Consider the following 26,368-nt stretch of genomic DNA (forward strand, 5'->3'; position numbering starts at 1 on the left):
AAACATATTATTTTGGCTTAGTTATATTACTCTGCTGTGGAAGCCCAGTGGCAGAAATCTGAAATGTGCAAAGTAGGCAAACACCTTAATTATGGCAGCAGCAGACTTTTGTGAACAAAATTCCAGCAAGTACCACATACAGCTACAGCTACTGAAACTGAACATCACAGCAGCCAAAAATAAACTGTCTCAAGGACACAGGAGCAAACACTGTAGATTTTGTCCTGTTACTGTCAGGAAACAATGAAACATTAGGACAGCTACCTTTTTGTGAAATGCAAGGAAAACCAAATCAGATATTCACTACAAACACAAGTACTGGTGTATCAAGTATCAACTTTAATTGAAGTATTTACTGTTAGTTCATTTAACCAGAACATCCATTCATACAATACTGCAGTTCAGAATCCAGGGGAGTGATACCAAAATCCAATATAAATTAGAAAATAAATATGCTTCATAAATCACCAATCAGCAATCTGTTCCCTACTATTTTTTTTTTTTACCTAGCTTTTGAAAGATTTTAGCTGGGACCTATTTAGAGACCTAGCAAACAGGAGTATATAATACATACTCTATAAACATTTATGTTCAACCATTTCTCAGATCACATTATGAAATACATTGTTGTTCCCTATGAAATGTATAACATACTTAAATGAATTTGCTGTGGACAAGCAGTAGCTAATAAGCAAATCTTTGAAATAATAGAGGATTGATTAACTATTGTAATGAAGGAACAAAAGGGGCAATAACCATAAAGGGAGAGTAAATTAAATAATAGTCTGCTTTTTTTTCCCCTTTAGAAAGTTGCAGCTGAAAATTCTAGTGAGCTTCTGGATGCTTCCTCACAGGATCTGTTTTCAATCACTCAAAGCACAGGGAGTCTGGCAGATTTTATCCAGACCTGGCATAAGCTGGAGTGCTTTATTTGGTGTTACCTTCACAAGCAATTGCGTACGAGAAACAAAGAGAGCAGGGGAAAATACAGTTTTTACAGTGTCAGGCAAAGATGATTTACCAAGTTTCATGTAAGCAGGTGCCACCTACTCAGTCGATGGTGGAGGGTGCACCCCGAGCGCCACCCATGACCGCAAACGCTGGCTCCGCCTCGCTTGTGACCGCCTTAGTCATCCTCATTCCTCCGTGTTTACTCCTTCAGCGACTCCGCCGCCAGCTGCATTTGCTGCCAGGAGAGAGGAACGGAGAGAGAAGCTCAGTACAGCAGCAGCAGGAATTAACAAACCAGCTAGAGCCCAACAGGACACTCCAGAATCCAGCTGACTAATAAAACCACACAAAAAAAAGAGCTTGAGCATTTAAAAACAAAACCCACCAGTCTGTCATGCCTGATTTTTACAAAATACACGATTTTAACAGAGATATTACTTTTGTCCACCAAAACACTCATCAAATGGCAATGCAGTTTGTATGTTAATTAATTATTTTTGTGATGAATAATGCCTTATGTGAAAGTCATTTAGCCCTAAATATTTAGGCTTTTAAGCTCATCTCAGAAGGTCAGTGAACTGACAAACTGCTGCCTCCACTTCCCATTGCAACAATCTGTTAACTGTTATTCAGTATTTCTGTTGTTGTTCTGGAATTAAATAAAACCATCCTGTGATATAAGAAGGAGGTAGCAGACTGCTCTGGTGATACATGTTATTTCCAATCCTGTTGATAACCAGTTTTGTTTTCATTAACCCAGGATGTCACCAGAGACGTGTCACCATGTGAAACCAGGATAACAATCCCAGGTGATGAAAATATCTGCTGAGTAAAAGAAAACAGAGCCACTCTGTGAAGCTTCTTGCTAAAGAGAATGTTTCATAACGCAGAATTTACAGAGCCAACAAGAAAGAGTTTAAACTGTGCTGACGGCATCTCTCACACACCACCTGGGGATTGTCAGCCAAGGGCCTGGCAATGTCTGGAAGGCTGGAACCACCCTGATACACCTAGAATAGTCAGAGTGACTGAAGTCCCCCAAAGAAGAAAGACAGAGACAACAGTCTCAGGAAGGAGACGAGAGGGAGACCAGCCCAAAGGACAGGCGGAGGAGCAGAGGCAAGGAGATGCACAGCACTGCTGCAATTCACTCATGCCCAGCATCACTGCCTCCTTGGAGGCAATTTGGCAGAGAAGGAAAATAAAAGGCTGCACATGAAAAAATGTGAGTGATCATATAAAGAAACAACTTATGCAGGTTTCAACTCCTAAGCTGCTGTGTGGGTTCTGTGTCATTCCCCCCGTGGAGGACGGACGTGTACTACTGAGCTGAAGTTGTTTCTTTTTACATTTGTATTTCATCTCATAAAAATGGCCCTTGACATATGGGCTATTAGAAAGTGAAGTACCTAAAAATGCTATAACAAAATTGGAGAAGACAAAGCTGCAAACGAAGAGTACACTATCATTCAGTTTCTATCCCACAACATGGGACACAAAGATGTCAGATGCTTCAAAACAGAACCTTCTACCTCTTCTTTGCTGCTAGTCTGGGCCTGAACCCATTCCAAAACACTACTCTGAATGCTAAAACACACCTACAAGAACTTTTCTTTACCATTTTTATCTGTATTTCCATGCCATCTATAAGTGAAGTAAAATTAGTTTGTGATACAAATATTTATATGCTTCTCCATAGCAACAGTGCAGGGAAAAAAGCCACAGCTAAAGGCTGGAATACAGATAGATTCCTCTTCTACATCCTGATTCACTTATTGAAATAAATGTCTGAATAAAACTACAGCATCTTTAATTAAAGTGACTTTTTCTCCTATCACAAAAACATAGACACAGAAGACAGCACCTTCATTCAGTGCCTGATCCATCAAATACAAACACTCTCTTATTTTAGAATGATTTTCGTAAATTCTGAGTGCTGGTGTAATTGTATGGGGATTGATGAGGATTGCAGAAGACTGGAAAGGTATTTTTATTCTCTGATCTCTGCAGGGCTTGCCAAAGTCTGGAAAAAAACCAAGCACGAGTGCTAATGATGACTAAATGTAATCTGTCAAAAAACTCTGTACAATACAAGATGGACCACTTATTTATTTTTGAAGACCCTCCTAATTTTAACTGAGCTAATCTTAAACTAGGATTGTCTTCTGCTGGCAATCTTATGCTATCATATTTAAAATACATGATGTGAACAAACAAATATCCCAGCTTCTTGAGCGGGCCAGAGAGTAGAAAAACCTCTTAAAATAGCTTCACATGCTGCCATGGCACACAAGGGCTGGGCAAATCAGTCCAAATGCAGTCATACACATATTTCAGGAAATGAATCATAAGCCACGTGAGAACCCCAAGAGCTGTGTATTTTTCTTCTTTATAGTTTCTAATACCAAAATGTGTTTGGCAGCAGCAGGCTCCCCCAAGAGCTATCACTTGGGCAAGCAACATGTGGTGGTACCCTTAAACAGAGACATTCTTTGCCAAGTTCAGGCTGAAAAATTTTTAAATTTTCTTTCTTTTTTACTGTGAAAGTCAATATTCCTGCTCAATGGGAAAATATTTCTCTAAGACAATATATGGGAAAGGGAGTGTATTTTTAAAATTTATTGCTGAGAAAGGGAACTGATGAGGTACCTTTTAAGATCACTTTTCCCCTGACAGCCCCAACAGGTTCATTGGGAAACCTGTGGGGCTGAGTTAACTGCTCTTCCCTCAAAAAGACATTTCTTTGTCAGTTTTAAGAGGTATTTTAAAAATATGGAAAAGAGGTATTAAAAATGGATCTATTTGTTAAACCTACTAGATACATAATGACAAAGCCCACTCATTTGTGGGGTATTAAAAGCCTCTGTGAACTAATAAGAGGCACAGTTCAGAAATGAGTTGGCTCAAGAAGCCATTCCTCATTTATTATCAGCTGAGAGAGTTACTAGTGAAAGGTTTATACTTAATGCTCTGTTTTATGCAGCACCCCTAGCAACAGCAGCCTATGCATGCAATACATGAGTGAAATGTGTTTAAACTGGTATTAATTTTAGTGGGCTACAGTGTTGTTTATCCTAAAACTCTACCATTAGGAAATGCTCTAAATATTTATCTGCTGTAATTCAATAGATTTGCTATTTCCATTTTATTAAGTTTAAATTTCCTTGTAAATCCCATGTAATATAATTAGACAGTACTTCCAGGAGAAATAGCAAAACCCCTTTAATGTGGTTTACAAATAGGCTTTAGCAATTACTTAGATTTTCCTATATTTTAACATTAAATTTTCTGAAAGGACTTTATTAAAACAGGACAGATACTTCCACACCACAAACAGAGTTGTATACCGAGCATGGAAATCAGGCTCCAGAAACACCAACTTCAGTGTACAGGGTATGGCTGTGGTAGTTCTCCAGTTAGAGGGGCTATGGAGGCCTAAACATGTGATTCAGTGCTGCCAACCATACCAAAATACAAGATGAAATTGCTGAAACTATGAAATAACAGCAATACACAGCAGCACCAGAGACGTCAACTACAGCAAAACCCAAGGAGCTGAATTTACCAGGGCAGTGCCAGGGCTTGGTTCAAGCCACACGTTCGCTGGAAATGCAGGATGTCTCTGCATGGCACGGGGCTCACTGGAGATGCAGGATGTCTCTGCATGGCACGGGTTTGCTGGAAATGCAGGATGTCTCTGCATGGCACGAGGAGGAGCCTGGCCCACCCTGCCTTCCAAGCCCTGCCCAGGGCTGAGAGCTGCTCTCCCCTCGCTCTGCCCAGCAGGGCTGCTCTGGGCCAGGACTCAGCATGTCCCAGCATGTGGCTTCCTTCTGCCCTGGGCTGAGAGGCAGGAGCTGCCCTCACACCCCCAGCTTGCCAATCCATCTGTGACCTTCCCTCTGCACCAGAGGATAACAGAGGGAATTCAGCACTCCTGCTGCCCCAGTGCTGGTTTCACACACACTCATAACCTAATCAAACACTCTCACCTTTCCTTTATGGTTTCTGTGGGACAGCTAACATTAACAGGCACTAACAGCCTTTGCTGGTTTAATGTTGATTTACTGCCCTTGCTGATCTCTGTGTCAGATGCTTACAACACTGTTATTTTCCAGTTATGCCCGGACCTGGTAAGCCAGCCTCTAACAACTCTTAATTTTACCACTGTGTGTGTTAATGCCAACTGACAATTCAACCACAACCTGAGGAAAACAATTTAAAAAAAACAGAAAGCATATAAAAGTGAAAACCAAAGAAGCCAGGATCTATTGACTCACTGGACTGGTGCTTTTCCACAGGTATGCTCAAACTACACATAAGTTCATACATATGAAGAACAGACATGTAAATAGTTAATACTAAATATAAGAATACATGAAAGCAGATGTTTTTTATCAGCATCCCTATCTTCTGGTTTTCCTGTATACACCATGTGGAACAGCTCATAAGCAGTTAGAAAGAGCAGTGGTACATGGTATCTTTCCCCCTTTCTAGCAATATGAAAACATGACAGATATATATTAAATTCTTGTTTTGTAATGGTGTCCAATCACAACAATAGCAGTTTCTTGGCTCTTGAGCTGTCTCAAGAACTCTATCAGCTTAATCTGTAAGTACCAACCAGTTATAGAAGAGGCAAATTAACACCCACTTCAAAACTCAGTAAAGCCTCTTCCACATGTAGTATTTTATTCTGTGTAAAGGTTTAAAAGCTTATTTAATGTAAATTTTTTCTCACTGATTATAATGGTGTAAGGTTATGGTAACTTCATACCTAGAATCACAAATCTTCCCTCAAGGTTTTTGTCTATGGCACTGAACACTCTGCAGGGAACGGCGCTTCAGGACTCTGGGCTTGGGGTTATTTTTAAGCTGCATTTCTGACCACTCTTCCAGCAACATGTTTGTTTCCTTAGCTGGAGATGGTAACAGATGCTTCTTGACAGCAGTAATAACCAGTCCCTGTACTAGTACACTCCTGTTTATAAATCCCAGGACCACACAGCCACGATGTAACACTGAATGCTTATTTTCAGTTGAGTCATCCTGCACAACCCCTCATTCTTCTTGAAAGCTATTGATTTCCAGGATACAGTTTCTCCCCTACTTCAGTAGTATGATAAAAGACTTGTAGGAACAATTTCACAACTTCCTCATTTCCCAGAGCCAAGAGCAATGGCCCTGTGATGCTGCAACCCAGTGGAAACCACTCTCAATAAAGGAAAGCCACACACGAGCATTAAACAGTCAAATACAGACTTTTTATAAAGCAAGAATAATTTTAAATGGAAAATAACAAAGAAACAAATCCTGAAATGTCACTCTTACAAGGACTGTAAGCAATTTTTTTTTTTTTAATTTTTGAGGAATATTTACTGATCTCCTTACTTCTAGGTTACACCTGAAAGATTGTATCTAGTTTTGGGCCCTCCAGTATAAGAAGAACACTGATCAACTCTGCCAAGCCTAACTGTGGAATCCAAGATGGGCAGGAAGGTGATGCACATGCCCTGAAACACCTGCCAATATCTACAAGGAGGTCACCAAGAAGATGGAATCAGGGTCTTGGCCAGGGTGCACAACCAGAGAACAAAAAAAGAAGTGGTCATTAAAAAATAAGCCAAGAAAGCCCCAAGAGAAAACATTTCACTGCAAGGATAACTAAGCACTGCAGCAGGGACCCAGGGAGATTTTGGAGTCTCTGTCCTCAAAGCACCTGACAGGAAAGCCCACCCTCCCACAGCTCTGGGGTCTAAATTTGGTGCCAATCCTATCCTGAGCAGGAAGTAGAACTACTGACCTTCTGAGACCTCTCCCAGGTTGTTAGATTTTTACAGTTGTTTCTACAGGAATTGTGACAGGAAGTTTGCCTGGACTCCACAGACCCAGAGTGGGATCCACTACAAGAAACAGAAAGTAACAGGAAAGAGAAAAAAAAATCTCTTCTTTCCAATTTCTTGTATGCCTAATTCAAGATAAAATACCAAGTACAAAGCCAGTGTTAATGAAACAATAGGTTTGCAAAATTAGTAAGTGCAGAGTCAGGAAAACTTGCAGAATCACATAATTTGTGCCTTGGAGTATTGTACCTGATTAATAGCACTGTGAGGAATAGCAGTCAAAGCAACCCCATTTGTAGTACATTTTTTTCCCAGGATTTTTTCCTGATCTACTTCAGATTGTCTCTGATTTAAATTGCAAAGTATTAATTAATACTCGTTACAATATTCTTACAGTATTAGTCACCTTTTGCTGAACCTTATTTTAGTTCAGTAGACAGTACAAAAATGAAGAATAGTGGAAGTCATACAAGACAGTCTAATAGTATTTTCTTCAGAATATAGCTTATGCATTCCATCCCTCAAAATATTTACATTGTTTTTGTTGTCGTGTAGCTCATATTTCATAACTTTTTTTTTATCATAACTGGCCAAACAGTTGCCAAGTGACAGATAAATACAGCGTTAAACAAGATCTGAATGCCTGATGAGGAGTGAGTGCCAAAACCACCCTCCCAGGATGCCAGCCCAGCCCAAGAGATGCTCTCCCCTTCAGCTTATGCAATTACCTCTCACCCAATCAGCAGCTGGTCAATAGATTTTGGAGCCAGAAACTATTGACTGGCTATGAAAGCAATGATGCAAAAATGTGCAATGTGACATGACCTTGGTGACATCTCAAAGGGGAGGGATGGCCTGTGCAGTCCTGCACTCATTTCTTTAGTTCTGTGCCCTGGGTCATGCAGACATCACTATGATTTCAGGGTGCAGATGCCCCTAGGGTAACAGCACATCAACGATGCTTTAATGGTTTCAAGGAGAGCAAGGATACAATTCCTTTCCTCAGGGGTTTTGGAGGATGTTAATTACCTGCTTGCTATTACTAGCTACCATCAAGAGAAAATGAGTAAACCAAACTATTCTGCCTCTCTGAAGTTTAACAAGCTTATTCACTAAGCAGGGTGTCCCTGAGCAGGCGCATCTCCTTTGGAAGAGAAATACTCAGCACCTGGAGAGTTTAATGAGCCTTCTGGACACAAATTCCTAATATATGGGTATGGCTGACACTGAAGCTTAACTGCAGACATAGCTGTGTTAGCTTTATAGCAACTGTAATCTGCTTCCCTGGAGATACTCAAATGCCATCTGGACAGAGGCCTAAGCAGCATGCTCTGGGGTTCCTGCCTGAGCTGGGAGGTTGGACAAGCTGATCTCCAGAGGTTTCTTCCAACTGAGCCATTCTGTGGTTCTGTGACTGCAGTAACAGTCTGGCTAACAAGCAGGCTGCTCAATCTGCCCTAATTTACCACTGAAGCTCACATGCCTTGCACTCACTCTGCTTCATGACTGAGGAGGCACAGCTGAAAGCAGCCAAACAGCCTCTGAAGCAACACCAGCAGTGGGGGTCAAGGGCTTGAAGGCACTGCAGGGGGACAGTGAGAGTCCTTCCTCCTCACACTGCTTGAGTGGCCACGTGCTTGGGTGATGGAAAAAATACACAGCTCACTACAGCTTCTGCAGAAGATATGTTTCAGACTAACTCTGTGCTTCCATTTTTTCCCACTTAAAGCTGGAAGGAACCTGCTGGGTCACAGACACAAGCCTCCCTCGAGTGCATAAACCCATGTCACAGAGCCAGGGGAGACCACACAGCATCAATTCTGGTGTTGCACAGGCCAAAGCCCGCAGGTCTTGCCAACATCCTTTAGCAAATCCATTGTAGAAAAGGCAAGAGACCAGTTTAAACTATTTAATGCCACAAAATGAGCAAAGGAAAACTCAAAGAGCATGAACGTGTCTCCCTGTAATCCATGCAACAGCAGGGAACAGACTGTGTGAAAAACAGAGACAGTCTCTCAAAATGAATTATGCTCAACCCTCAGAAGACCAAAAAAAAAATATTCCTCTACTTTCTGAACACAAAGTTAGTTATCCCTGGACCCCAGGCACATAAGCCCCAACATCTAAGCACTACTAAAGTCTTACCCACCCTCTGCTCTGCCAGTGGACACAAAGGCATGGCTTGCCCCAGCCCAAGCCCAGCTGGTCTCAGTTTTACCCCAGGCTCACATTTCTCTCCACATTTCCTAATTTGTGGAGTCATAAAGAGCCCAACTTGGTTTCAAATAAAACAAGTAACAAGATAAGAAGCTTACTCCTCTATGCAGGACATTCACTGGGTAATCTAGATCAGCCTCCAGATATGAAACTAAGAACCCAACTTCAGGCATTATCTTTGGAAATTACCATCTGTGACATAAATCTGACATAAACAAGTAGAAAGATTTGCAAGGGGCGTAGCTGTCCTCTGTCCTGCTACCACACAGCAGCCACAATGCTGCAAGTACAAAATTTTCATTTCTTTGTGGCAGGCAAGAAACTTCAGCCTCACAAATACATCAGGAAATGCCAGAAAAATCAAATGTCTGAAAAATGTAAGTAGAAAATTTTATAGTATATCTGAAGTAAAAGCTACAGGTTAAAAAATCAGACTTCAATGCTGGGCAGACACATAGGAAAAGTAACCACTGCTGTGAAGAGGAGTTGTCTCTAAGAGGGAATTGGCCTCTTTATTTATCTGTTGTATCAGCATGAAAAGTAAGTTTAATTCTAAAGTAACTGTTACCACAGAAAATAATACAGTAAAGTATGAAAAACTAGTCAATGTTTAGATTATTTGGTAAAGAACTATTCTCAATTCTACTCAAAAGTTTAATAGGCAAGGAGTCCAAGGCCAGCAGTGAAGGGACCTGCTAGGCAATCTTTGTTTTCCTCCCCTGCAGAATGTCTCCTGACCCAAGCATATGTTATTACAATATAATTTTGAGTAATATTTTCATTCTTGCTTTTCTCTTCAAAGACAAGTTTTCTACTACTTCCTGTGAGGGCTCTGCGATTGCCTGGTTCCAGTCTAGTGAAATATAATCAACACCGAGCCAGTAAACAATGTCCAGTTACAGTAATTTTATAAATATTCTGAAGCAATGAACTCTGTGACTGTTAAAGTGTGTCAAATAGGTCTTTAAATACTTACAAAATAGCAGTGGCACCACTGACAGAATTTCTTCCTTCACCAGAGATTCCTGTGAAAAGGCAAATACCCTCCTGCCACATTCCCAGCTCCTTGGGAAGACTATGCACCCATAGAAAGAAATGAATTGCATTCCCTTAAACCCTGGGCCAAATATAAGTATCAACTGATTAGAGGCTATTGATTTGCTCTTAAATCTGTATTTAAGTTAGTATGTGTCTGATCAGATAGATTCAGTTACTCAAATTAGTTATAGTAGATTTATGGTTTGATCTGGTTCAGGAAGCTCTTGAACAAAGCACAGGAAGAGGATGGGGAGATAAATGTTATTCCTGCTTTTCACCCCATCCTAGATATCTGCATGTTGCCACTTTAGAGGTTTTGGCCCCAGTATGCAAATGTATAAAAAGGATACAGCTTACTGAACGTGACATTTTCATTGAAGGGGCACAACTGGACACAGAGCATTACTCTCACTGTACTACAAAAGAGTGTCTAATAAGCAGGTAGGAGAGTAAAAAGTTGGTTTGGTAGTTTATAGCTGCATTTCTTTAAAATGAGTGAAGTTGTAAGAGCTGACACAGTCCTAAATTATAGGTATGGCAATATTTACATATTTATAATCTTTATGAATTGCCCTGCTAAGGCTATTGCAATTTTGAACAACTTGGCAAAGGGTAAAGGTCTGGTTTCCATTAAGGCAATGGCAAAGGTCTCTTTTACTTCAGTGAAACCAGACTTTATATGCTTCCTGTGTGAGGAGTGAACAAAATACATTTTGCCTTTTTCCAACACATTAGTGGAAAGAAAACCTCTTTGCTGCTCACCATCTTTGTTTTGAAGTGATGAAGTGCTCTGCCTCCACAGCCTCCTTTCAGAGCTACCTCCACTGTATCAGAGACCCTCACAAAGTTCTGTGCCTTTCTGCCTCTAATACCATCAGCAATTTCTTTGCAAAGCTTTATGAAATCTTTTGCAATAAAAAGCAAATTAAAGCTGTATAACAGCTACTATTTTCAGTCTGAAGAGAGAAGATATTTTAAGCAGCTCTGTAATATAAAGACAAACAACCTGTAGATGTGTTGAGTATTAGTGTTTATTCTCTTTCTGAGATCTGCCTTTGAACACCCTATGCTATGTAACTGAGAAACTACAGAAAAAGAATTTGGGATGAAGTTTAAAAACATGGATTAATTTGTGGAGTCATAAAGAGCCCAACTTGGTTTCAAATAAAAAAAGTAACAAGATAAGAAGCTTACTCCTCTATGCAGGACATTCACTGGGTAATCTAGATCAGCCTCCAGATATGAAACTAAGAACCCAACTTCAGGCATTATCTTTGGAAATTACCATCTGTGACATAAATCTGACATAAACAAGTAGAAAGATTTGCAAGGGGCATAGCTGTCCTCTGTCCTGCTACCACACAGCAGCCACAATGCTGCAAGTACAAAATTTTCATTTCTTTGTGGCAGGCAAGAAACTTCAGCCTCACAAATACATCAGGAAATGCCAGAAAAATCAAATGTCTGAAAAATGTAAGTAGAAAATTTTATAGTATATCTGAAGTAAAAGCTACAGGTTAAAAAATCAGACTTCAATGCTGGGCAGACACATAGGAAAAGTAACCACTGCTGTGAAGAGGAGTTGTCTCTAAGAGGGAATTGGCCTCTTTATTTATCTGTTGTATCAGCATGAAAAGTAAGTTTAATTCTAAAGTAACTGTTACCACAGTATTAGAAAATAATACAGTAAAGTAGGAAAAACTAGTCAATGTTTAGATTATTTGGTAAAGAACTATTCTCAATTCTACTCAAAAGTTTATTAGGCAAGGAGTCCAAGGCCAGCAGTGAAGGGACCTGCTAGGCAATCTTTGTTTTCCTCCCCTGCAGAATGTCTCCTGACCCAAGCATATGTTATTACAATATAATTTTGAGTAATATTTTCATTCTTGCTTTTCTCTTCAAAGACAAGTTTTCTACTATTTCCTGTGAGGGCTCTGCGATTGCCTGGTTCCAGTCTAGTGAAAAATAATCAACACCGAGCCAGTAAACAATGTCCAGTTACAGTAATTTTATAAATATTCTGAAGCAATGAACTCTGTGACTGTTAAAGTGTGTCAAATAGGTCTTTAAATACTTACAAAATAGCAGTGGCACCACTGACAGAATTTCTTCCTTCACCAGAGATTCCTGTGAAAAGGCAAATACCCTCCTGCCACATTCCCAGCTCCTTGGGAAGACTATGCACCCATAGAAAGAAATGAATTGCATTCCCTTAAACCCTGGGCCAAATATAAGTATCAACTGATTGGAGGCTATTGATTTGCTCTTAAATCTGTATTTAAGTTAGTATGTGTCTGATCAGATAGATTCAGTTACTCAAATTAGTTATAGTAGATTTATGGTTTGATCTGGTTCAGGAAGCTCTTGAACAAAGCACAGGAAGAGGATGGGGAGATAAATGTTATTCCTGCTTTTCACCCCATCCTAGATATCTGCATGTTGCCACTTTAGAGGTTTTGGCCCCAGTATGCAAATGTATAAAAAGGATACAGCTTACTGAACGTGACATTTTCATTGAAGGGGCACAACTGGACACAGAGCATTACTCTCACTGTACTACAAAGGAGTGTCTAATAAGCAGGTAGGAGAGTAAAAAGTTGGTTTGGTAGTTTATAGCTGCATTTCTTTAAAATGAGTGAAGTTGTAAGAGCTGACACAGTCCTAAATTATAGGTATGGCAATATTTACATATTTATAATCTTTATGAATTGCCCTGCTAAGGCTATTGCAATTTTGAACAACTTGGCAAAGGGTAAAGGTCTGGTTTCCATTAAGGCAATGGCAAAGGTCTCTTTTACTTCAGTGAAACCAGACTTTATATGCTTCCTGTGTGAGGAGTGAACAAAATACATTTTGCCTTTTTCCAACACATTAGTGGAAAGAAAACCTCTTTGCTGCTCACCATCTTTGTTTTGAAGTGATGAAGTGCTCTGCCTCCACAGCCTCCTTTCAGAGCTACCTCCACTGTATCAGAGACCCTCACAAAGTTCTGTGCCTTTCTGCCTCTAATACCATCAGCAATTTCTTTGCAAAGCTTTATAAACTCTTTTGCAATAAAAAGTAAATTAAAGCTGTATAAGAGCTACTATTTTCAGTCTGAAGAGAGAAGATATTTTAAGCAGCTCTGTAATATAAAGACAAACAACCTGTAGATATGTTGAGTATTAGTGTTTATTCTCTTTCTGAGATCTGCCTTTGAACACCCTATGCTATGTAACTGAGAAACTACAGAAAAAGAATTTGGGATGAAGTTTAAAAACATGGATTAATGATTTCTGACTATTTAATTTTATTATTTTCATGCCTTGCCAACCCTATAATTCCAGTTTCTTTCTGTTAATTTAAATTTTGGCAATACAATACATAAAGGTAGAGTACATGTATTATATAAAATACATCTACATTTGTAAGACTTTCTTCAATAACATTGTGGTTTTTAAGCTTAGAAATTAGTATTAAAATTTTTACCTTCTGAACAAAACCTGAATGATTACAAAAAAGGTCATGCATATGCATACAGCACTTATTCTTCTGCTTTGTCAATGTGAAACTGGTGTCTATTCAGGCCTTCCATGCAGAGTAGGTCAATTTTCATATGCCTTGGTAACATTCCTCCTTATTTTTTCTGCTTTTTAATTTTCTTGACGAATTTTTGCTTTATTAAAGCATTTTACTTCTTTTCCTTATTTATTCCTTGCGGATGCCCCGTTGTTCTGTCCTAGCTGTACTCTCTCCCTTATATTTTCACTTTCAAATCCTCCAGAATGAGAAAGCTTTCCCTTCTGCCTCTAAATTCACAGGTGGGTAAGGGTCAGATTTGCTGGCAGAAAAGCTGCCAAGAAGACTGGCCCTGGAGGCTGGCAGCTTCCTGGTGGGAAGAGAGCCACACTCCTCCTCCCACTCCCATTATTCTGCTCTGTCTTTTAGGAGCAGTGGGAACCAAAGGAAGGACACTACATGCCAGCACAGCCCTTGTTTGGGGCTCTGCTTTGATGGGCTGGATAAAGCCAGACAGTAAACTGAAGCCTAGAAATGAATGTGTGGAACAGATACAAGCAGCTCCAGTGCAGCTGCTGTTCTAGACTGACCTCCTTCTTTTGCTTCAATGGAAATCAGAGCTAATGGTGCCAGCTTCAGCATGCACTGGGGGATTAACTATTGTGATTCATGTTAAATTGCCACACTAATTTAATTCTATCAGACCTCAAGCCTTGGCTTTGGAATGTTTTTTATACATTGCAAAGTGCTTTTACTGGATACCCTGGGTCACCAGTACCATCACACTCTTATTCCTCAACTTCAATCTATCACAATAAATATATTATCTAGCATTCAACACAAACATGTAAAGTAACTTCTCTTCAAGATGTTAGCTGTAGCACATTAAAACTGTCCAATTGCTATAGAAACACTGCACAACATTACCATTTGTGAGAAAATATGTTGTCTTGTAAATTTTATAGTAAGACCTTTATAAAATAAGTTGTTACATGTGTCAAACTAACCGTATTTTAAAAAAACATGCCAGTAAGTGCTGTGAAAAGACTCTAAATAAATGCTGAAAACATCATATGATTTTGCATCAGTAAAGTGAGTCAATATTATCCAGTGAGTCACCTAGCTAATTCACAGCAAATTTCTGTGATGGTATAAGATGGAAGGTGAACACACATTTCCAGAGATCCTTCAGGGCAAATCAAATATGCAAGCTAGGGCAGGACAAATAATTGCAAAATATTAACAAGCTGCAGAAATCCATTTTCTGCACTTTGCGCTTGATAGTATGTCAGTGCTCACATGCTCCTGCTTCATTCTTGGCACTGGAAACAATCAGAAAGTAAAGACACACCATTACAGGACCAACAGAACTGCAGGAACCATGGCTATTAGTTAAAAGCTTTTCGAAAATATTAACCTTTCACAACTACAGCAAAAGATATCTTCAATAAACTAAAGCAAATATCTCTTACATATTAAAATAATAGCAACATGATTTCCCCTACTAATAGGAAATTACAATAATTATTAGTGGTGTAAGGAAATACAGCAAAGGCTGTGGTTTACAGTAAGTCAATGTAAGAATGCATCTACCAAGGACCTGAATAGAATCCACACACCCAGATTCTCATTCTCTCTCTCTGTACCAGTATACTGCATCTATTTATCTATCTAAAAAATAAAGAAAAATGCATTCATAAAGAACACTTTAACAGTTTGTATTTAAAGGGAAATAATCCACAATATTAATGGGAGGCTGTTAGGTTTTGGTTTCCATGTGTTCCTTTTTGCTACCTTGAAAATTCTCCTCCCAATGCCTTCCTCATTTGTAACTGTGAGATTTGGGAACTGCCACCATAATACTATAGGGAATTCACACTTCAGTCCAGAAAAGGAGGTTTTCAGCAGGCAGTATATACTAAACACTAATTAGCATTGATATGTGTTATATATGTTATTCTGTATTACTCAGTATGAATCTCATATAACTAACTTTCAAGTAATTATATTAGAATTTTGCCTTCCTATTAACTTTTGATCAAAGAAACATATCCCATTGAAATTGCCATCTGCTGAACTTGCTTCTTGATTTTGTTTCATCTTTCTGTGACATGGGAATAATCACCAATACCACTGGGGAAAGAATATATAAATAACACCTTAAATAAGTTTTCTCTCTTCTGAAATCTGCAGGGGTTTGACTAAAAATAAAAGAGGGTTTTGTCCTGTGTTAGTGAATGGTTGAATCTCCTTTCACGATTTCTGCTGATCAGTGAAAAAATAGAAAAGAAAATACAGCTCAGAATCACTACGACCCTTATAAATGCTCTTATATTAAATGCTTATGCAACAAACTGGAAGATTCACAGTGGCATTAAAAATAATCTCATTTGTGAAGCAGATATGAAAATCCTCCCTATTGATGAGATAAGCTTAAAACTAATTGATACAGCAAGTAAGGAACTGCTCCCATTAATTGTTGCTCCAAACACTTTCAAATACTTCTCATGGAAACAACAGGACAGATCATTCCCAGAGACGAAGTTACTGGATAAACTAATTAATGATTTGGTCTGGTAATTTCAACATCACCATGTTAAAAACAAGTAAGGGAAGCTCTGGGTGTGTCCCACCTGCAGAAGAAAGGTGTGTTCTTGCCACATGCCAGTCTAATTTAGCCACTTAAGAGTTTCTCAACTGGCAGACCAGTTAAATTCTGGGTTTACTCAACAGTACTTCTACCAACCCAAGCCCATCTGTCTTTCATTTCATTAGGAATTCACCTTGCTACTGGTTACCAAATGTTAGCTAGAATGGGTTATGAGCATACCTTTCCATCTCCCCAAAGAAGAAACGACAGGCTGATGAATTTAATAGAATTTCTCCAGTCAGCAATAGGAAGGACCAAGAGTCACAAGATCTGTATCTACTTAGCAGATGTACTACTCTTTTATATATAAAAATTAATCTTACCTTTTGAAAAAATCCACCAGCTCAAGAAGATGCTGATAACAACCCCCATCCCCTTTCACAGAAACAGACCTCCTTAGTTATTCAATTTATTTCAAACTATTCAAACACAGAATTTCTCTTCAACAAATATCCAGCAATCCCTGCTGTGTTATGGGCAGTCCTGCTCTTCCAACAGCATGTAAAATTGTCCTTAAATATCTAAGGCTGTATTGCTGCCTAAACTTTTTCAAGTCTTTTTTTTTCCTTCCTAGGTAACCAAAAGCAACGCACAAGGTGGAGTTGTAGAAAGCTTTTGAAACTTGCATAGGCAAGGAGATGGTGACCTGTACCCAAAAAGACCTCTGGGGCAGGAACTTAACACTTGTACATTTTTATAGAGAGCTAAGGCAACAGAAGTCTTAATGTGCTTAAGCTCTCTAAGTGCTACAACTAAATAAACTCTGCAGAATAAATAGTTACCCAACACACAGTTCTTTTGTCTCAGAGTCTGACCTGAATAATAGAAACCTGGGTTTGGTGATCCATTCTGGCAGATGTATCATATCCTACATGAAGATTACCAAAATAATGACAAAAACTTTTAAATTCCTTCCACTTTTTCCTATTTATTTCCTATCAAAAGCTATGGAGCCATTATGCCTGCACATGTCTGCTAAACCTGCAAAATATTTTCTCTACATTGAAATTTAAATTTTTAACATGTCTTTGAAGGATCTCTAATTGGTCATATCCCTGAAAGTTTGATTACCCAATCTGGACATGAGAACAGTATTGCTCAAAATGGAAGGACCCTTAAAGATCGCCTAGTTCCAATCCCACTGCCATGGGCAGAGACACCTTTCATTAGACCAGGTTGCTCAGGGCCCCATCTAACTTTTACTTTCAGGGATGGGGTATTTCCTATCAAAAGCTATGGAGCCACTATGCCTGCACGTCTGCTAAACCTGCAAAATATTTTCTCTACATTGAAATTTAAATTTTTAACATGTCTTTGAAGGATCTCTAATTGGTCATATCCCTGAAAGTTTGATTACCCAATCTGGACATGAGAACAGTATTGCTCAAAATGGAAGGACCCTTAAAGATCGCCTAGTTCCAATCCCACTGCCATGGGCAGAGACACCTTTCATTAGACCAGGTTGCTCAGGGCCCCATCTAACTTTTACTTTCAGGGATGGGGCATACACAATTTCTCTGGGCAACCTGTTCCAGTGCCTCACCATCCTCACAGTACCGAATTTTTTTCCTAATATCTAATTTAAACCTACTCTCTTTCAGTTTGAAACGATTACCTCTTCTCCTATCACTACATGCCCATGTAAACAGTCTCTCTCCATCTTCCCTTTAGGCTCCCTTCAGGTATTGGAAGGCCACAATTAGGTCATCCAGAGCCTTCTTTTTTCCAGGATGAAAACAGCACTTGCTCAGGTATCAAAAACTGATTTTCATCTTTGAAAAGTCATTGCTTTATCATGCTGAAAATATTTGTTGATTTTTTAGAGTTGTTGGCTTCTTCCTTCTTTTTTGTTCTCCTCAAAAGAGATGAACTACTCTCCTCACCTCTCCATCCTTTCAGCTCAGCTCCCCCATTAATTAATTCCAGACTTTTATCTGGGAGATGGTCCTTTTTGGTTTGTATTTTTCTTTTGTAATAAGCCAACACCCTACCAAACATTCAGTGTCTGACAAGATAATTTCTGGCCCAACAAGACATGTTTTAAATGTTGCCTCCTCTGCTCTGAGGGACCAAGGAGAGGTCTCAGAAAGGCAGCAGACTCTTGAGTCGAGAAGTGCACTATTACAGTATATACTGCTCTGGGACAGCTTTGCTCTAAGATAACAGGGTAGATAGACCAGGCTATGGCTCATTTCTCTACACACATTCCACATTCTTTTGACTTTTGGAAGTTTTGTAATTTATTCCACATGAAACAAAAATTGAGACAGTAGAGGAAAAAAAACCCCTTGGAATATGAATAGTACTATTCTAATCAGAGGAAACAGATAAAAAGAAAAAAATATTATCCTATAAAAAGAAGGTAATCAGACAAAAAAATCATAGATTGGCTACACAGCCTTAACAAAGACTCAAGAACTAAAGCACTCTCAAAAAAAAAGAAAAAAAAATAAAGGTCAGTGGCGTCTGTAAATGAAGAGAAAAACCAACCAATCCAAAACCAAACAAGGCAACTAAACTAATAAACTTCAGATTTTCCAAATGCTTCCCAGAAAAGTAAATCTTTCTGTTTTCAATCTATTTCAGAGGATATATAGCCAGAAGTAGTACACATTGCTCCTACAATACAGTGAATAACCTAGCAAATGACAGAGGCACAATTGCTCTGAAATGATAGCTGAAGTTTTACTTGTTGTCAATAGAAAAGAAAGGAAAAAGAAAGAAAACGAGTATTGCAGTACTTTAACTTACAAAATGTTCCATTTGATTCAATAGAACTTTCTGCTTTTCCATTTAATTTTCATTTCTTTTACTAAAACTTTAAATAAAGCTTTAAAAAGTATCTGTCTGAATTCAGTTCTTTTGGCAGATATTTTCCTCCTGGCTTCTCTAATCCGTTTTATATGAGCTGGCATCTTAAAAAGCATGCTTTAGTATGCAGAGCCTAACAGTACTGCTGAACCCTCCTGACAGCCTGCTTCTCAGAAGCAAAAAAGACATTATCTCCCCAAAAGACCTGCTCTAAACAGTGTTCTCTTTTGCACACGAGCTACCTGCCACCCCATGCCCTGTTACTTGTTATTCATAGAGCTGCACATCAAAGGGAACCAATCCTGAGAGCACATACAGGAAAGCTTATGCTTTTGGTTAAGCACGCAGCTATTTATACCATAGTGTGTTGCTTTCCTTATACATAAATAAATTTGGTTTTTATGTAAATTCCCTCGGAATATTGGAGACTTCAGTCTCTTATTAAATAAGCACAGAGCAGCAACATAATATTGTTTCTATAAGAGAGCAACACTGAAACTGATACACATGCAATGATGTATAGACGCTTGTCTATAGAAAGCTGCAGTACATGCCCCAGAATTTCAGGAAGTTCTCAGCAGAATGATATACTGAGCTGACAAAAATGTAGAATGTCAGTCACCTCAGTTTAATACTTATTTCAGGAAGAGAAGGTTAAAGGAACTCCATTCTTTTCTGCTTGCTAAATTACCCCAGAATACATTTTAGTACTTTATAATCTGTTATGTACAACATTCAATATCCTAGTCTCTGTATGAATAATAAAAAATGTTATTTTCAGCTTGTCAAAAGAAGTATTTCAGTTCTTACAATTCAGTGTGTAATGAATTAATTACACACTAGGTAATTAGAATCTAAAATATTCACCATGCTAACTTAAAAGGATGCTGAATACTACTTAAAGACTGACATGCCCTTTAACCCCAACCCAGCTTTCTTTGAACACAAAACCTCTCGAATTTCTGAAATGTCAAGCCTTGCTGCTTTTCCATAGAAGTGTATGAGCCTTCAAATGCAGCAGAAATCCTGTCTTTATGATGCTCTGCAGAACAGTGAAAGAAGAGGCAATGCTTGTCTGTTGGCTGTTACAGACATGCAGGTTAAAAAACCCCTACATCCTTCGTAAGCACACCAGGCCTTATTCGCCCCACTTAATGTGCTCCCTATTTTGCTAGGATATTGAAAACCCCCTCATGTTACTGTGACTAACTTTCTTATATTAATTTTTCTCTGTTTAATCACTTCATAATTCAACCATTTCATAGCTCAGTTGTTGCTTCAGTGGGATGGTCTCTAACAGATTTGTTGGCAGTCTGAACTACATGTAGGTTCTGGCCAGAATGGCATTTTCCACAATCTTGTGCAAGAAACAAATTTGATTTAAGGAGAAAATGCAATCGTAATGAATCAATTTCCAGTGCTCTAAGATGTATAATCCTACTCAGAGTTTCTCAATTCTCTAAATATCTGCCTTCCCCTGAGGTTTTGTGCACACACTAAATCTCCTCTCCCAGGAAGACTAATACATAGCATCCACACAGTTTCCTCCTGTGGGTGCATATTCATAACGAAGTGCAGAACGAATAGTTTGTTGCTTATCCAGTACCTGAAGAGTTTATGTATGCTGTGTCCCCTTATGCTAAACTAAAGGACTTGGAAGTAGGTAAATGACAGATTTGCATATCAACAAAACACTTCTGACAACTCCAGCTATTAATGGGTAGCTTCCCTTCCTCCCTTCAATGCCTGTCCACATGATCATTCACACTGTCTCTGATTCAAAGCAGTATCCTCCCACATATTCACAGTCGATTAGGAGTTAGATTAGAGAGTCTTTCAGCTGCACAGCTCACACAGGACCGCCAAGAACAGCTCTGCTTCTGGATGTCTCTAGAAAAGGGCAGAGTTTGGTAACAGAGCAGCAAACAAGGGAGTTACTTTTTGGATGTCAGGAGTCCAGAATTTCCTGTAAGCTCAGAACTAATTCAAACACTGATAGGTGTAGCTGGGTAAGTAAATGCAGGCAAGTCTCTCATGGCAAACTGATAACTTGTTACCCTGTTAGTCTCCTTAGTGACACGCTTATATTGAGTATAATTATACTGAGTAACCAAAACATCAGAGTTAAATAAAAAAAATAAATTCTGAAGCTGAAGTGTACAAAGTACATGGTCATCCAAATTGTAACAAGACAAGCAAGTAACATAATCACATACCTTGAACTAACAGCATGCATTACTACAGAATAATTATTAAATAATAAAATTCTCTAGAATTCAAGCAAGTCTCTGAATTTCAGTGGTGGCCAACAACTGCCTCCTAAAATGTGCCATTTTCACAGTGACAGTATGTCTCTTTGAAACCACCTGAGTCAGATGTGGAAAGGGCCAGGGGCATGGAGCAGGGGACCACGAAGTAACTTTCCACCTTTCTAGAGAAATTGGCCACCAGCCAATGACCAGAAGTCATAACTTTGCAGAGGTCTAAAGGATGCCCAGTGTCTCTTCACCTTATGAAAATCAGCAGCTGTATGAAGGGAAATCCAAACCCACAGCCTATCACTGAAAACAGAATTGTAGCTCAGAGTAACTGCCACTGGTTTAATGAAGACATGTGCACAGCTGCCTACAGGCTCAGGAAAGGCAGGACATAAATCCTGAGGAAATCAGGCTTCATTAGTTCTGCTGCCTATAAGGAAATTGCAATGGGAGAACATGCAAATGGAAAAGTTTATTGTATAAGAAATCAGTCCAATCTCCTTCACAGTATCTTTCCCTGTACAGTCTTGATAAAATACAGTCTTGATTTTCATTCCCTTCCCTGTTTACAACCTGCATTTATCAGAATTCTGCCATTTTCACTAGTCTCAGCATACAGGTACCAAATTTTTTTATTTCTTTTTACTTTTATCAAAAAAAACAAACAAAAAACACACAGTAAGACTCTAGGTCCAAAATACCTTTTAGCCCTTTTCTGTCTCTAAATGAAAGTTATTGCTCTGTTTGAGAGAGCAAGCAGGTAAAAAGAAATTTTGTAACATTTTAAATAATAAAATTAATGCAAGCATGACAGAATGAAACTGCCAACCGCAACAAAAATCAGAATAACTACAACTTACTGCTTTGATAAACTTGAAAACACTCATAGTTTATAGAAACGTAGCTCTCAAAGGAGCCAGGAGAATAATATCTGCCATGGCAACCAAACAGAGCAGTCTTCTGGCACTTTCTGAATGAGCATTTAGGAGGAGATTAATTCAATACTCTGCATGATGAAAGGGCTCTTGAGATCCATAACTGTCTCCCACAAATTACCCTTATTGTACAACTGGATGTTTAGAACAGATTGCACATTATCTATATTGAACTAGAGCTTTCACAGCAAATTTATATGAAACAGATTAAGCCCACATGATGTGTCACACTATTTTTCACCCACTCATTTCAGGGCATTTATAAAAAATGGGCATTTTATTAAATGGAACGTTGCACTTTTGCAGGATTTATTTTTAAGCTTATTTATATTTAGAAGTACTGTAAAGGCTTTTTACTATGAAACTTTGAAATTTCTGAGACACGTAAAAGCAGAAAAAGATACTACAGGATTTACAGTCTGGTATGTAAACAGACAGCAGAAAGTCTGACACGTAAGTGAGCATTATCGTCTTTGTTGTGCATTTCATGGTATTTTGAACTTACAGTAAATTCAAATGATGACACACCTCAATAAATAATTATGTCTTCCCATTTTTATATATATATATATATATATGAAACCATATTTTTCAGCAAATGCAGCACCTCATGAGCACCAGACAGCTCAATGAAAGCAAGTGTCTTATAGAATGTGTTTTAGAACACTGTGTTAAACCTCTACCTGCTTCATCAAAATCTAAATTACTATGAAATCTTTCCTCCCAGGACAAAAGTGATTTGTTTACTGATTTCCTTACATTGCATCCAATCACACTGTACAATATACAGAAACAGAAGAAACTTGGAGTAAAACAAGATCTAGAGTGCAAGCACATTTACAAGAAGAGCCAGTCAGTTACTCTTAGGAAAGAGGAAATTGTGTATTTTATCTTCTGAGGCTACTGAAAACTCTTCTCTGCAGCCCAGCAATGCTCAAGATGAAGTATTTCACCTGCTGGATTTAATGAAGAGCTTTCCAGTTGTTTGCAGTTATGAGTAACACCTGGATTGCACAAACTGTTCTGGAGAATGCACACCCAAAAAGGAATCTTAGCCAGTGTGATGAGAGCTACTTGAGATTGAAGATTATAAATAGCTTTGATTCAGTTTTGTATCTGACAACTGCAATGAATGAAAGGTGCACTTTTCAAAAAGTTTCTAAAGGCCACACATAATTTGTAGTGATAGACAGTGGAAAATAGACACTTAATCTATCAGCATTTCTGAACATCTCACTTTGGCTTTGATTACATTATCATACATTATTTCTGAAAACCCCTATCTTCTTTACAAGTAGGAATACATTAGGCAGGCAACAAGAAAAAAAAAAGTAGTGAGTGTAATTACAATTTTGAAGATCCAAGACTTACGTAGAGCTGCCATTTATTTGCAAATGAGACAATTCTGAATCTACATCACTTATTTTGTACTCTGTACTGTGTGTGCAGGAACTGAGTATCCTGAATAATAAACACCATGTAAATCAAGGAACAGCAGTTAGGTTCTAAGCAGAGAAAAATAAGTATTTACCTTGCCATTAAACAGTGAAAATAAAAATGACTTTAGGTAAAGCAACCTCACTCACTGAACATCCTGTGACTTAGATTGAGCTAAGAACACTGGGGTGGAATAAAAATACAGAGCTCAAGGAGCAAAGCTGTGGTTTGCTAAGTTCCCTTCAATTTACTACTTCTCACTTGAATCCCATTTTACAATTATTATATCACTGACAAACCTTCAGTCATCACTTTGGTACTGATAATTAATGCTGTTATAAGTTGTAGAAGGTCTTTAAAAACATTAGGCATTTTAAGCATTCAAACATCACCAAAAAAAAAAAAAATCCCTCTGAGCTTGAGCAAGAGGCACTCAAACCTAATGGAGTTGGGCTGATTATTCCAGATAAAGACTTTCATGTTTCTTGACTCTTCTAAAAAGTAATGAAGTGAAACAGATTTGTACGTTTCACCATTTAAATTCTGCAGAAAAGCTACACAGGTTTTAATATCTGTATTTTAGAAAACAGTTGAGGCTTTGCAAAGCAGTGTAATGATACCTCTCCCAGAAGCATATCTGTTGATTAACAAACTTCCAAAACATATCTTTCCTGTATAAATAGAATTAAATGTGTTACAATTTCAAGTTGATGTTATTTCCAAGGAATCAGAAACCCTAATTTGAAAATAGTCTCAAAGGATTTGCAGAAGTACTTTCATGATGGAGTAAATTACTTCTCCCCAATACTACAGCCTCAAGATCATTATTTTTCAAAGCTCCTCTTCACAAACAAGCTAGACAAATCTACAAAATGTGGTAAGAATTTGAATTTGCAATTCATGAAAGAAAATATGTAACCAGGGAGCAAAGAATCATTCACAGATATGAACCTATCCCAACACCAAATTTCTGTCCCCGTGTCAGCTGCATCTGAGGCTTTATGCCTGCACTCTTCCCTCCCTCTCTTTCATAAAAAAACCCAACCACAAATGTCACAGTTAATACTATCTTTATGATCTGTGCCTTTAAATTTTCACCATTCTCTTCAGCCTACTGTTCCTTCATATGAAACTTAATTCTTCTGACTTCTGGAAGTTTGTCATCTATTCTGCATCCATTGCTCCATTCTGACACAGAGAACTTAACTCTTCTCATGGCCTGGCCAAAAAGTAATTCCTTTCTAACAGAGTTCTCCCTCAGTATCATTGTTCATTCATGAGGCCACACAGGTAGGGAACAGGTCTCCATGAGCATTCAGAAAAAGTATCCTGAAAAATCACTTTTAATGTATAAAGAACAGTTCAGAGAACTCTGATCAGGCACTTATTAGTCATTTATCATGAACATGTTTTCCTGGAGGAGCTAAAAGCTCTTCATTAGATCTGATTAGAACTGCCAAGACAGCTGATTGGTTTTTTTTACCATGTCCTCTAGAACCTATCTTTGCTATAGTTCTAATATTGTCATTTAATATAATAGAAAGTATTATCTAATCTTAGCTATAGATATCACTAATTGTCTCCTATAATAGTTACAGTGAGAAACTGGAAATGCAGCATGACCTGTAACATATTTAGAGTATAGTATTGGGAAGGGAATATGTACACTCCTACAAAATGTAGGAGTGAGTTTTTTTATGACTGAGCAAAGATATAATGAGAGCTGTACTTCACATTAGGAAAGTTTTATAGTTCCAGATATTCTGAATGAATGTAAAATTTAAATTTAGTAAGATATGTTCTGAAGGCAACCTTCTCATTTAAACACCTTTTGAATCCTTAGGAACAGGGCTGACTGTTGCCTTGGAAACAAAGACTGCTCTAGTGTGTTCATTTCAATGGATTCAGTCAATTTGAAATCAAATTTCCAACTGCTAATTTTATAGACAGTGCAGGTGCAAAAGTTTTTAACATCAGAACAGAAACGGTCTGCAATGCTGCTCCCTGACAACAGCATATATTTATTTATTTATTTTGCACTGATTTTGGGAAATGAGGATATTCTTGCATAACACTCTCCAGGAAACTCAACTGTATACTGTCCCTCTGCATAAGAGGGTGATTATGATAATGGAGGAAACAAACCTGAAAGTAAAAATGCAAAAACCTTCAGGCATAAGTAAACAACATATAATTTGGTCCTTGTGTTCTTTAAACTGATTTAGGATATTTATTTTAAAAAACAAACAACAACAAACCAACAAGATAACAAGCAAAAAACCACCCAATGCTCTACTTCTATGGATACATTCTTTTTTTCTACGTACCTATGTTTAGATAAAGTATTTGTAAAAATGAGGACTAACATTTAAAAAGACATTCCATTCATCATTTCAGTGAAACCACTTTGTTTAAATGAAGCACAAAAAAGGACAGGAAGAGACACTACTAAGCAGGACCTCTGATAGGGAATGACGCTCATATTTTCTGAAGCTCAAATTCAGTCTTGTATAAATGGGCCCCATTATTCACCCTCAAGTAAATAATGACATATCTAATTTTGTCCTTTACTTGGTCAACATATAAGCATTCAATTTTCAAACAGGAGTTAAATTACGAGCCAAATTCTTAGCTGGTTTCTACTCATGAAAATATTGACATTTCACCCTGAAGGAGACTTGTCCCAAGATGCTCCATGAACAGTTAACAGAGGGGGTAGGTTCCTTCATA

General features: G+C 38.3%; 1 protein-coding gene across 1 annotated transcript in view; it reads right to left on the minus strand.

Annotated features, from left to right (window-relative positions):
* Positions 1–319: 319 nt before the first annotated feature.
* Positions 320–26,368, minus strand: part of ANO10 (anoctamin 10) — a 124,579-nt gene continuing 98,530 nt past the window's right edge. The window contains exon 13 of the mRNA XM_039711442.1: positions 320–1,186. Within this exon, the coding sequence (XP_039567376.1) occupies positions 1,151–1,186 (36 nt within the window). The 3' untranslated portion in view covers positions 320–1,150. The remainder of the gene's footprint in view (positions 1,187–26,368) is intronic.

This window comes from Passer montanus, unplaced genomic scaffold, assembly GCF_014805655.1.
Source record: "Passer montanus isolate IOZ18808 unplaced genomic scaffold, ASM1480565v1 scaffold10, whole genome shotgun sequence".
Taxonomy (NCBI): domain Eukaryota; kingdom Metazoa; phylum Chordata; class Aves; order Passeriformes; family Passeridae; genus Passer; species Passer montanus.